The sequence below is a fragment of the Nematolebias whitei genome, chromosome 20 (genome assembly GCF_014905685.2).
Source record: "Nematolebias whitei isolate Nwh7 chromosome 20, NemWhi1, whole genome shotgun sequence".
NCBI classification, from domain to species: Eukaryota; Metazoa; Chordata; class Actinopteri; order Cyprinodontiformes; family Rivulidae; genus Nematolebias; species Nematolebias whitei.
Window position 1 is genome coordinate 25,838,890 of NC_056517.1, and position 13,813 is coordinate 25,852,702.

Below are 13,813 nucleotides of genomic sequence, written 5' to 3' on the forward strand. Positions count from 1 at the left end.
TGTATATATGTTTACTGTATATGTATGTATATATATATTTATATGTATATATGTATATATATATCTATATATATAGATATATATATATATATGTATGTATATATGTACATGTGTGTATATGTATATGTATATTTGTTTATATCTATAAATATATGTATGTACACATTTGTATATATATATATATATACTGTATATATGACTGTATTTTCAGTGAACTACAAAGGAGCAACAGGGCCATACTCTTAAAACGTGTGATGCTGTTTTTATTAGCCATTTCAGAATGTTCCTTTTTGGTGTTCTGTGATTTATTTTTGTTGTAGCATGCCTCCAGTGAATACAGGTGCATCTACGTCAGCAAAACTGGAATAAATTATCTTCTATCCTTAAAACGATATAGGTCACGCTATAAAACTGGTTTGTTTTCACCATCTTGAAGTTGTCAGGTGAATCATGGTCACTGAGATCTGAAAGCTATCAGAACACTACATTTTACCATCTTGGTTTGTCTATGGATTCTGACAGTGCTGGAGAAATTTATTTGTTAAATACAAAACATTAAGTTTCTGTGACCTTCGTAGTCCTGGAAGTTACAAGCACTGACCCTCTCTGTGATGATTTCATGTGATAATGTGCTAATGGACCGATCGATAGCAGGATGACGGTGGATGCATATTAATGATGGCAGAGCTGTGAGGTGAGTTCAACTAGGAGACCAAGAAGTATCTCTAACAATGTGACGGAAATGACATCAGGGGTCACCTGACAAGCTCGGTAATGAGTACAGCGTTCAGTCCAAATCCAGGAACACGCTCTCCAACCTCTGTCCTCCCAACCCAGACTTTAGTGACGTCTGAGGCTAGAGAATGCTAATTGGGCTTGAATGTGTTGTAAATGTCCACAGAGAGAAAAGACACAGAGGAAAGCTTAAGGAGAAACTCAATAAGTTGGGCTTGCATACACAAGTTTAAAAAGACTGTGAATACAGAGTATTGTGTATTTATGATCTTAAGATTGATCCTCGCTCCAGTGAAGGTGGTTGATAAAAAAATATAAATATTTAAAAGACCTGTATGTCTCCCATTATTGCTGCTTCTGCTGCAAAAATGAAGTGAAAAGTAGGAGCTACATGCGCCTGACAGGGCACAGACAGATGTGAAATGTTCCAGCCTCTCATAGCTGAGCTGCAGATGTGGCATATGTTTACATTTATGGAAGAAATTCATTTCCTAAGTTTTCCTCTAGATTTTTGGTGACCCCTTGACCTGCTATTCAAAATAAAAATATTAAAGATCACATCAATTCAAGAAGTTTATACATTGTGAGTTGTAACAAATTACTTTTTATTAACATGGTTTACTAAAGATTAACAGTGCCATGTGTGACTACATACCTTGCTATAACTATATTTTTATGCTTTGTTTTATGCCTAAACCAAACAAAATGTCATAAAAACAAAAACTATATATTAAAATGTTTTTTTGTACCTATAAAGTATATTTTTGATTGGGAAAATACTTATATTTGAATTTCTTTTGCTAATTTGAGCATTCATTATGGCGGTGATGCATTCTGGGAAGAAAAAACAAACATCTTGACAGCCTAAATCACAAAATGATTGAAACCCCATCTTAAGTCCCTGAAAAAAGTGCAATTGGTCGAGAAAAACACTAAATAATAAGAAAACTAATGATTCTGAATTGTAATGATCATGACGGGAAATCTTGTGGGCGTCCATTGTGTCTATAATGGCTTCAGTGTTTAGGTTCAGTGACTGTGTCCATCTTTAAACCAGCTTTACATGAATTTTCAGTTAGTTTTGGGATAAGGGACAATTAAAATGCATCTTTTTATTATTAGTTTTGTGGGTCAAAATAGATAAGATTGGAGTTTAAGTCCTTCATCTTCAGTCATGCATAGATTTTTTTTTATTAAGTATTGATTTAGTAAGGATGATTGGTTCAATAAATTTGTTGTGACTGATGAGCAGCCAATACAATTTTCTACAAAAAAAAAATCAGCTAAAATGAAGGTTCTGATTTCTGAAGGCAAGGCTGTATTTTCTTTCTTCTTAACAGATCGTCCAACCAGCTGTGCAATATCTTTTATACAATAAATGCTACCAATCATACCAGACTAGATTAAAGTGAATAAACCCCGAGCGTATGGAATTCATCAAGGCTGCTTTTTGTTGCTGGAATGTTTTCATTTGTCAATGTTGAAAAAAAAAAAAAGTCCTTTAGAGAGCTGTCCCATTGAAGAGGCTTTGAAAAACTTCTCATGTTTGGTCTGAAAATTGTTTCAGAGGTTATTTCAGCTCCACAGAAAACGAATTTCTGTTGTCATTGTGGTAAAATGCCATAAAGATGAAAGTTGGTACAAAAATCTGTTCTATTTTCAGATAGCAATTTGTGACCAAGGCTTTGCCATTATGCTCTCAAGTAGTGTTTTATGTAAAGAAACTTTCAGTTTGACAATGGGTATTGGCATTATCATATAAAATGAAAAGTCAAATAAAACATTAATAATAACATTAGGATTTTTAATTTAATTGCAGGATACGCTGACTCACATTTCTCTAATATAAACAGAAGAAATGTGTTGAACTTTCCCTCGCTGATGAAAAGGCTCCGTGTGGATTCCCTTTAGAGAAAGTTGTCATTCATGCAGCCCACCCGGCCTCCAAACAAGAGGATCAGGAAGAAATGAACTCAGTTTTATGCTCCAAAAGTTCAGGTGGTGTGTATGAATATGTAAGAGGAAGTCTTGCACTCGAGAAAGTCAGGCGACAAATTCACTTCAGTAGCTGGTCCTTATTTTAAGCACCTAATCAGTTTGTTTTCTGTCTGTTGCATGTTGCTTCCATGTGGTTCGTTTGTGAAAGCATTGTGTGCGTCTGTCTATACACTGCCATGAATCACGCTGCATTACTCAGCCTATTATTTCTCTCCACAAGAGTCCCTTTCTATGCTTCTTGCAACTTGCAAGCATGTAGAAGACAACTGAGCTGAGACCGAAGCCATTTGAGTGAAATATATCCTCCGCGATCTTTCGATACTCATGAAGGCCACCGGCACACCACCCACTCCCAACGCATCCTCCTGGGACTGGTTGCTTGGCAACGTTGGCTGATTGGGTTAGCGAGGTTACGAAAGGGTCTGGCACGGGCCGAAGGAATCAGATCACTCCCATTGATCATCCTCTCTCTGTGCGCTCCGCTGAGAGCTGAGGCCGCCGTTGCAAAATCAAAGCCATGCCTTCATGTCTGAGCAGGGGTTATCACACACACACTTACAGACACACACAGAGGAAAGCAGACAAACCTGGGACAGGTTTTGTGTACTTTTACAGCCAAATATCCTAAATCACAAACTGTGATATGCTTCAGCGACTGCTCTTCTGAATGTGATCAACACTATCTGTTGATCTCTTATCAGATATGAAACATGGGAAACCACTTAATGATTCTCTGCTGCATTTGATAAGAGCTATCATCCTGTCCTTCTTGACTTCTGACTGGCATAGGTCTCTCTTGGTTCTGTACTCACCCATCTGGTGGAAAGCATTTTGTCTGCATTGGTGAATCTCTTTCTCCTACAGCCCAATCAGTCAAGGAGTACCTCAAGATTCTATACTTGGACCATTTAGTTTTCATTATCTACAAGCTCCACATTAATCATATTCTATCATGGTGTGAAAGTCCATGACATGCTGATGACACACACATTTACATCTGTAACCACACTCCCCTTGGCAGCTGAGAAAGGGCAGAGGCAGGGCAGCTGGCAGGGGACCAGAAAGTCGCAGGTTTGACTCCCAGTCATTCCCACATGTTGAGGTGTCTCTGAGCAAGAAACCTAATCCCCAATTGCTTCCCGGGTGCTTAGACATAGCTGCCCACTGCTCCACCTGGGTGTACACCAGGTGCGATGGGTTAAATGCAGATAACTAATTTTGCCATTGTATGGGAACATATAATGACAATCTCGGACCCCATTCTCTCTGGTCAATTGTCTGTGGGGTATCAAAGCTTGTATGTTTATAAATGTCCACTAATTCAACAGCCGTTAAACTGAATTTTGGTACGAGGCCTCAGAAACAGTACTCGGGAGAGCTGGAGATGGCTTTCAGAAGATAGATGTGTACCTCATCTGCCTGTCCTCTGAGAATTACAAGCTTGACATCATCCTGGATTCTCTCTTTTGAGTCTCATATTAGATCCATCACTATTTTTTTTTTTTTATCTCAAAAGCATCTCAAGGCTCAGACTATCACTCCCTGACACGCTGGCTGAAATCCTTATTTGTGCTCCCATCTGGACATACTTTATGTAAAGCATCTTTTAAAGAAGGGTTATATGTTAAAATTGTTTATTTTATGATGTGTAATAATGTATTTAAGTAAAACTGACACACAGGTGTTTGGATGTGGAGAAAAGACAGAGGGTGGAGATCCACAGTGCGGGTGGTGGTTTTCTAAATGCCACCTTTTGCACCCACAGAGTTTTCATCTCAACAGGAGGCAGAACCACACATCTCACTTTATGCTTTTTTATTTTTTTATTTTTGTTTTCATGTACATGTAATTACAGATTTACATTGTTGGTACTTTCCCACTTTAATCTCCCACTGTTGTATACCACAACAGTATTTTTTTTTATATATATATCAACAAAAAAATTAGTTTTTAAAGAGATATCAAATTATTTTCCCAAGGCAAGAGGGAGAAGCAGATGTAGGGGATAAAGAAAAAAATAATAAGTAAAACTCAATTTTAATATTTTTGCAGCACAGAATTGAAATCTTGCTAGAGTTTTTTTTTTTTCCATGAATCCAAACACAAATCTGCTAAAACAGACTTCTATAAAGGAGCAATGAACATTTTAAAACAGGTGAAATGTAAAGTCACTTTCATGAATAAACATATCCTGTCATCCATTAGTTTATTTGTGGTCAAATCATGGAACTTTCTGCTGATCAGCAGCATAAACTGGAAGCTATAGGCTGAGTTAGTAGTGATAATTAAAATTGACTGCTCACTGAACTTCACTCTTTGATGATGTCACTGGTTGTTGTTCACTCATGGCTACTATATCCAATCAACTGCTCATAATTTTTTAATTATCTACTTTTTCTATTTTTTATCCTTGTCGTTTTAATGTGTAAGATTTCCCTAATTGTTTTCTCTAAGAAAGCCTTTTGTCATCTCTGACTGGGAGTATTTTTCCTGCAGGGAACAAAAGAAATACAAATAAAAATGATAATAAACCTCAATCTGGCTTTACTGGTATAGTGAAAGCAGCAAAGGATGGTTCACATTCAAAATAGATGCCATGCAATAAAATAATCTTGATTTATTTATTTTTTAAGTGAAGAGAAAAGACAGAAATTGCAACAAGTTTAATTTGATGTTTCACAGTTTGGTCAGCATTGACTTTAAGTAAACCCACTTTAAAAACTGAACTCAAGTAATGAATAAAAGTATAATTACATAAGTAATTCCCAAGCTTTAGCGCCATCCTACAAAGTTACTGTTTCAGAGATTTGTCACCACATTAATCATTGGATGAACTTCAAACATGGATAATGAACTAATTAGACCAGAGCAAAATGACAACCCAGAACAAGCAGCCAGTACACTATTAGAGAAGGTGGGCATGTCGCCAGTTCAACTCCCTGTTTCGACAACATCAAAATGTGAGGGAGAAAGGTGAAACACCCACGTCTTCCTCCACCCTCATTTGCCCCACTCTGGGCCATTGAGCAAGGCCCTTAACCTCCACCATCTGCTCCCCTGGGTGTCCTAGCTGGCAGCTCTCTGCTCCACACAGAAGGCTGTGGTAGCTCAGTGGTCTGTGGTTGTGTCAGGAAGGTTGTCCAGCATAAAAACAATGCCAAGTCTTCGTGTGAGTTGGTTCTCTGTGGCGACCCCCGAAGAAGGGAGAAGCCGAAAGAAGAAGATAAAAAAATTCATGATTATAATCATGTTTAAAATATATTTCTAAACGTTTTAAAATACAGAACTGCAACTTTGGATACTCTTAGTTTGTGTGATAGATATTGAATATGCAGTAGAACTGTTATTTCTAACCTGGACCCAAAGTTCAGCCCAGCCCAAATTTGGGTCGGGCCGTTATAATGTGCTGGATGGGCGGGCTGGGTCAGTGTTGGGCTTTTGATTGTGTCAGCGGATGTGCGCAGCTGGCAATCCAGTTATTTGGCAACATGGCTTGCCATATATTACGTCCACTGGTTTCTAGGGGGGCCTTGTGATGGACTTGCGACCCATCCAGGGTGTACCCCGCCCCTCGCACAGTGATTGCTGGACATGGGCACCGGCAACAATTGTAGTTTTAGTTTTGTTAGATAAGAGGTGATTTTATTTTCTAGCCAGAAGGGGTATTCTTTTGTTTGTTGTTTTGGCCTTGGAGACCCTGACGTTCATAGCTTCCCCTCTTGTCTGTAACACCCCAAAACTCTTACACAATTAAATTATTGTAATGCCAAGTTGGGTTGTTATTGAGTCATTAGCTTTATGTTTAGTAATTTTTGTGTTACACCTTGCACCTCCTAGACTTATTCCAAGGGTTGTAACACCATACAATCCAATTGTATGGCAACATGGCTTGCCATACATTCACCAGCCGCACATGGCCATTTCACCACGAGCTGACCAGCCTTGAAAGAGGTTAAAAAAAGTTCAGTTAAGCTTCAGATGGGACTACCGGTACTGCCAGGCAGTGATCCATCAGCCCAAATGGACGTTCAGTCGCTGCATTCAGTGGACGCACGCGGCAGATGACCCAAACGGTGAGATCCCAAAGCAGACATGTCAGAGCAGGGTCCGTGTCTGAATAATGCAGAATGCAGGCAGAAGCAGGGATTTAATGCACTTTGACGGCTATGAAAGGACAAATAACCCCTCAGCTCTGATCTTCTGCCCCTTTTATTCAGCCGCGTGCATCCGCGACCATTAATAACTATATAAGCAGTCAAAGCTTAATTTAAAATGTTGGGGGGGTCGGGTTCAGACCTGCAATTACTGTTAGTTCATCAGGTCGGGACGGGATTTTTGGGCCCGAATGCAACTCTAGAGTTGTGGCAAGTTTTGATTCACACATAATCTGATGTTATTTCAAACAATACATAGGATTTATTCCGTTTTATATTTTATTGTATTTTAAGCATGCTGTATTTATGAATGCGGTATGTAATGTGCTAAACAAATAAAACTTGATTTATGGGACATAAAATGCCATTTTTATGGCTTGTCATGTCAGGGTCCATCCAGCCATCTCAATACATGTACACCAACATATTTTGTGAACATGTTAGTTGCAAATGTTTAAAACGTGGGTTTTTGTTCTTCTTTCTTCATGTCTGTGCACATGAGCTCTAATCTTGGTTGCATTGCTGAGCCGGGCCAACTGTTCCTCCTGGCCTGCGGGCCCTCCTCGATGGCGACTGCTGAAGACGCGGCGAGAGGTGTAAAGTGCAGCAAGGCAGTGCGTGAGGTGGGCTGGGTGATCCCTCCCACGCCACTTTACTCATGCTGTCCCGAGGGGAGGCAGACACCAGACCAACTGGTGTCACTGCGTATCTGCCAAAACCATTGAGTCACTGAAAACAGGGCGCAAAGTCTCCGCATCCTTTTATTTTCTGCACATTTTTCCTTTGTTTGTGTTTTTTTTTAGGTTGTTGACCATCATGAAGAGCATAGTAATGAGGTAATAATAAGTCTATATCACCTTTCTAATGCACTTTATTTGTTGCCTCTTCTCTACTGCATCCCATTAAAGCTGCTGAAAGTGCATTGCTTCAATTTGTTCAGTCCTATTTAAAAAAATTACACAAAAATTGTTGTTTACAAAAATTTATTCATACAAATCTTACAACACATTTTTTTTTAGACATTTATTGACTTGACCCATATTGATCTCAATATTTGTAGTCTAATATCACTTTCCACACAGTAAATACATTTATTTATATATGTGTCTTTGAAGGTTATTTCAGCTTTGTAAGGCTATGGGCGCTTTTATTATCATACAAGTAATATTTCACGAAGAAGCTTCTGCTTCCCTGTCTTTTCACACCCACAAATAAAATCAGTGCTCTAAAACTAAGTGCAAAAGAAAAAAGCAGTGCAAGCAATAATCTTTGATGTCTAAGCTGGACGGCGATTGAGATCCTACCAAACGTTGGTGTGACACAAAGACGACAGCAACAAAAAGGCGATGAAATGCGAGCTGAAGATGTGCAGCATTGAAGGGCTACTAAAGAGCCATCTGTGATTCATGGCTTTTTTCTTTTTTTTTTTTTTACAGTCGATGCAAGGCACCACAGCTGAAAACTGCATCCTGCGTCACAAAGCCTAGAGGAAAATGCAAAATTAAAGAAAGATTGATACAGCAAACACAGATCGAATAACCTAACTCTGATGTTTTTATTCGTTTCATGTCATCAGGAAAATATTCACTCATCTGCTTTTAAAAACCAGCAGTTTAATCATTCTTGTTATCCCTTTACTTTTATATTTCTGTCCTTCCTAGTTGTTGAAATGTACCGCTTTGCAAATCACAGATACAAATACAAAAAAAAAAAAATCTTCATAAGACTATAAAGGATGGCATCAGACTGGGAAATTTGTGTGTAAAATACATTCCTAAATGGAAAACATATTTCAACCAACATTTTGTGTGGAAATATGAGTGAGGAGGACAAAACACAAAATAACAGCCAGCAGTGACACATATGTGTATGTAGTGGTGAAAAAGCAAGCAAAACCATCTAGTTGTCTGCACAAATGTGGCAGCTAGTGCAATTACTTTAATCATGCAGTTGGCAGTTTGTACATTGGTTCACATGACAAAGAAAGGGAAGCACAATGTACCCAAAGGGTTCAAACACAAAAGTTCAAACCACCTTGTATGTTTCTCACAAAGAAGAAAGTGATGGACAGGTTTCCATGTAACAAGTATCATATTTATTTTTCCAATTTTTTTTATTTGCCTGATGATGCTCAAAACGTTAATGATACTTATTATATGGGAAGAGAAATATGAGGAAACCTCCAACCACAGACAACCCACTTGATAGATACACTGTATTGGCAATTTACATGAGTCAAAAGGTGTAATATCAATTTGTAAACACTGCTGAAGTGGAACAACGGGTGAGAAATACCTCAAAGGTACGATCTTTGTGTCAAATGTGAGGTTGATTTATTTATTTATTTATTTTTTTTGTGGAAAAGTTTCTAACTCCAAGCAAGACTTTGGATTTGTTCTGAAGATTAGGGTAGGCTGAACCATAAGTGTCTTACCTGTTGCAGATAGCTCTTTTAACGTCAGTAACAAGAACAGTTGGAGAAATAGACTGAAATTTTGGACGGACTTATAAGCTAACGGCTAGTCCGAGTATACACATCACAGTGATTCGCATCAAACTGCTACAAATCTGTTTCACTCCCTCACCATGCTGCTACCATCACCATGCTTATTTGGTAGCGTGTTCTCAGGTTTGAAAGCCCCGCCATGACAAAACTGACTTCTTTGTGGATTGTGAAGCTGGTGGCTCAAGTTCATAGTTTTTTTTTTATTTTTATGGTGAGTTACAAGCTCAAATAGAAGCAGCAGCAGACAGCTGTAGCACTTTCTATGCAGCGTGAGATACTTCCAGCTAGAATACTCACGCTGGAATAACTGTGTAATGTGAAATAGACTGATGTAAAGGTTTATGAAACAGATTTTACATAAACTGCAATGAAAATTTGGACAATTTGTTATAAGATAGCAGCAATCCACTTTGACTTTAGCCTAGCTTGGAAAAGTGGCGATCTCATCATTGTGGTCAAAATAAAACTCTCTTTATTCAAATTTAAATCAGTCAAAGAGCTATCTACAAGTTACTGGACATGGCCTTTCCCCGCAATGGATCTGAATTAAAACAAGCCTTATCGTGTGAGCAAATGAGCCAAATGCAATTCTTACATGCTTGTTGTCACACAGTTGGAATCAAAAGCTGTGAGACGGGAGCACAGATGAGGTGAAAGGAGAATTTGAAGCAAGATCACAAGGCGAGAAAAAGAAACTCAAAAAGGGAGAGAGGTGAGAAGCCCTGGCGAGGACACAGCCTCAGGAAACTCACCGCAAATTCAGGAGAGAACTGTTTCAGCCAGTCTCCCAAAAAAGCTTCAAACTCATCCCCGTCCGGGAGGGCATCAAAGTCTATCACTTGTAGGATTTGGTGATAACCTATGTCTTCAAGGCTGTCGTGAATAAAGACAACTAAACTCTTAATGTCACTTTACAAAAAAATAAATAAATAAAAAGCAGCATTTAATGCATTGATTGTCTTTTAAACTATTTATTTTCCACTCATTTTTGTGTCTTCACTAAAAGATTAAAAGACAAGGCTGTTGGAGCAGATAATTCAATAAACAATTATGTCTTCATAACTAAGTCTTGAAATACATAAAGGCATTTTTTTAAATCTAAATTAACAAATGTTGGTCCACACAGAAATACTCAAGGGCTTTAAGTACTAAAAAAAAAAATAACAATATCATTATCAAAATATTCATTTAATGGCTTGCTTCATACGTAAGTACATGTTTGGGAACACAAAGCAATCCACTGATCGGTCAAAATGACTTCATCTGCACACATTGAAGTTTTTTTTGGATTTTTTTTTCTTTCTTTGTTCAGAAGGATCAGAGGAAGATGCTACAAATAAGCGAGCCGCCGTCCTTTGTTTCTAACTCTCTGTCTGTACCTTTTCCCCAGGACCGCCGCCAGGTACTTCTTGACTGCCATTTGCTTCCTGTAGCGGCTGTAGCTGTCTGTGAAGATCCCGTCTGAGTGGCGCTTGGACAGGGGCTCCGAGCTCGAGTCGTCCAGCGTTTTCCCTCCACTGCGAGAGAAGGAGACGCGTCACATTGATGCTTGATCAGATTTATCCAGGCAACCCCAACATTTGATTAGCTGTGCATCCACCTCGAAGGAAAAATTATTGAATTGATTCAGATTTTTGAGTTTGCATGAAGATTTGACACAATTTGCTAAACTTTTAACCCACCTCAGGAGGATATCAATGTGTATTTCCACTGAGATGAGATTACAACAGCCCCCCATCCCCCACACACTCTTCTGCTGGGATTTAGTAACATAAATTATTTATACAGAAATAAATTCAAAGCTCCCTTCCAGAATAGTCAGCTAAGGAAATAATATTTTTATATTATACCTTTAATAAAGGCTGAGTTAGGAAGTGTGTGTGTGTGTGTGTGTGGGGGGGGGGGGGGGTATCAGCTTCAGCAAGGATAAAAATAGGCATGTTCAGTACGTGAAACAGCATGAGTTATGAGCTTTTAAAGACCCATCCAACAGAAACGAAGACAAAACAAGGACAGAGAACACCAGATTTAGGACAGGAAGGGACAAACGAGAAGATGCTCTTACCCTACACGTTTTGCCATCAGAGAATGAAGGTATTTCCTTGCTGCTAACTGACCCAGCGCTTTCCTGTAGGCTTTATTAAACATGCCGTCTGCGTGTCTTTCCGTTCTGGGATGATATAGATAGCCACACAGTAAAAAATCACCACACACCCAGCGCAGGAGGCAACAAATATATCAAGTCGTTCTATTCTGCAACATGTTTCTGAAGATATCTGAGGCTGCAGAGCCTAAAAGAGCTAATTTTTATTAATTTTGTTTTTTTTACTTCCAGCTTTGCATTTTTTTTATTGATGTAATTTTTCTGACAATTTATTTATTTTGTTTTATATCCGTTTGTGTAAACTGACACTGAAAAGAATCTTTGTTTTGCAGCTGGGAGGAAAACTAACCTTCAAAATGCTAAAACTCTTTTTCTGCGTTGAAAGCTGCAACATATTGACAATACATCAATATACACGACAGGTACAACACGTGACAACACAAATACAGTAATGAGATGAAAACAGGAAAGACAGTAGTTTTTTTTTTTTTGTTGTTGTTGTTTAGAAATGTTGGTGACACTCACCGTTTCTCTGGAGGGTAGAACATAGAGAAGACATCGTCACTGACGGATGAAGGGCTTCTCACCTCTATTTGGTCTCCATCATAATCCAGGGACGGTAAAGAGTTACCGTCCTCGTCATAAACCTCACTGTCAAGTCTGAGCAAAAGCAAAATTAAAATGACTTTCCAGTCTGAATTAAATTTAAACTGGACAAACAGTGTTTATTTTACCCAGAGTTACAAAAAGATGTATTATTCTCCATCGGTTTGTTCAGAAATGTTACTCGATGCTTCCTTTTTGCACCACTTTGATCCCTATTAATTATCCAACGAGATAAATCGGTCGATTACTGGCTGCAGGTCAGGCTGAGACTGTACTTCAACCTAAATTACATTACAGCCGCTCCCTGGTGAATGTGTCTCAGCCCTATAGATTGGCTGCCATGATGTTATCTGCTAACCCAATAAGCGTTTTCATTTTAATTGAGGGACAGAAAAGACTTTCATTGTGCTGCTGTTTGGCTCTGTAAGCTGATTCTTTCATGTTTGAATCATAAAAAAAAGTTCAACTCAAAGGCTGAACAGAGCTACCTACCTGAAACTTGGAATGCTAATCCCCACAGGTGAGCAGGTGACGCTGTGATGCATTATGATTCCATAGATGAGTAATGCTAAGGTCGCTTTGCTGGACATTGTCCTGCTGCAAAAAGCAAAACAAGGAAGAAAATAAGTGGGAGTGTTTCATTTAAAACCGCCAGATCTGCTCTCTTTCTATCTCTTTTTAGGGTGTTTCTAATATTGTGTTGATGTGTTTCTAAAAACAAACAAAAAGCCACTTTTTCCAAAAATCTCTCCACTGTTACGCTGCGTAAAAACGCACAAAAGGGCGCCTCTTCTTACCAGTTGCGCGACGCTGGGCACGATCTTGTGAAGACTTGCAGAGTGAGATAGGGTCTCTATCTCAGGCTCTCTTTCTCTCTCTCTCTCTCCCTTCCTGTCCTCCTCCTCTGGTCCCTCAGTGATGCGATTCTTCAGTGTCCTTGGCGTTGCGGAGGTGCAGCCCTCCGTGCGCCCGCAGCTCGCTCACTTTTCGGGGACTTGTCTCTGTCGCTCCTGGACGGGACGGAGAGCTCCCTGTGCCTAAAAAAAACTGCTGTCTGCTGGAAAAAGAAAAAAAAACTTTCCTGCGTCTTGTCGAGTTCACTCCCTGTTGGTTCTTTATCCATGAACCAGAAAGGCTCGTCTTTTCACTTGTCACATATGGAAGGGGTGGGAGTTGGAGAGGTGGGTGTGTAAGTTTGGAGTAGGTGGCTGCGTCATTCCCACCCCCCACCCCACCCAACCCGCTCCCCCCAACTCCCCCCGTCCCATATGAGCACAGACGTCTTCCGCGTCAATGAAAGACCCCGAGCCAACTCATAAAAAAGAAGAATGTCTCTTGAATTCAGCCATCATCATTAATTAAAGTGTGAATTAATGTCAACGGCTGACGTCACGCTATAAATCAGATCACGTGACCGGCCTTCTGAAGCGCAGTGGGACGGACGGGCGGGAGCTGTTCAGTGCTGAAATCATCTCTAAAGACAAGCAAAAGATTAAAAAATGTCTGACAAATGAATTTCAGTAGATTCTTTCTTGTTGTTCTTTTTTTTTCATGATTGTAAAGGTCAGAGTCAGATATAACAAGATGATGAAGGCCTTTAATTTAGACATTTAAACAGATTTTTATTTTTGGATGCCAGTTTTAGATTTGATGTCCTTATCACCGTTTTGCTTTTCAAAACAACAAACATGCCATATTGTTATAATTTAA

The 13,813-nt window shown here is 39.1% G+C and overlaps 1 protein-coding gene across 1 annotated transcript; it reads right to left on the bottom strand.

Moving 5' to 3' along the window:
- Positions 1-9,801: 9,801 nt before the first annotated feature.
- Positions 9,802-13,227, bottom strand: adcyap1a (adenylate cyclase activating polypeptide 1a). Its single transcript, XM_037694145.1, is given in 8 exon segments — positions 9,802-10,092; positions 10,095-10,142; positions 10,145-10,266; positions 10,773-10,910; positions 11,459-11,563; positions 12,023-12,157; positions 12,596-12,700; positions 12,901-13,227. Coding segments are annotated over 7 exon segments (726 nt in total). The 5' UTR covers positions 12,694-12,700; positions 12,901-13,227; the 3' UTR covers positions 9,802-10,012.
- Positions 13,228-13,813: the final 586 nt, after the last annotated feature.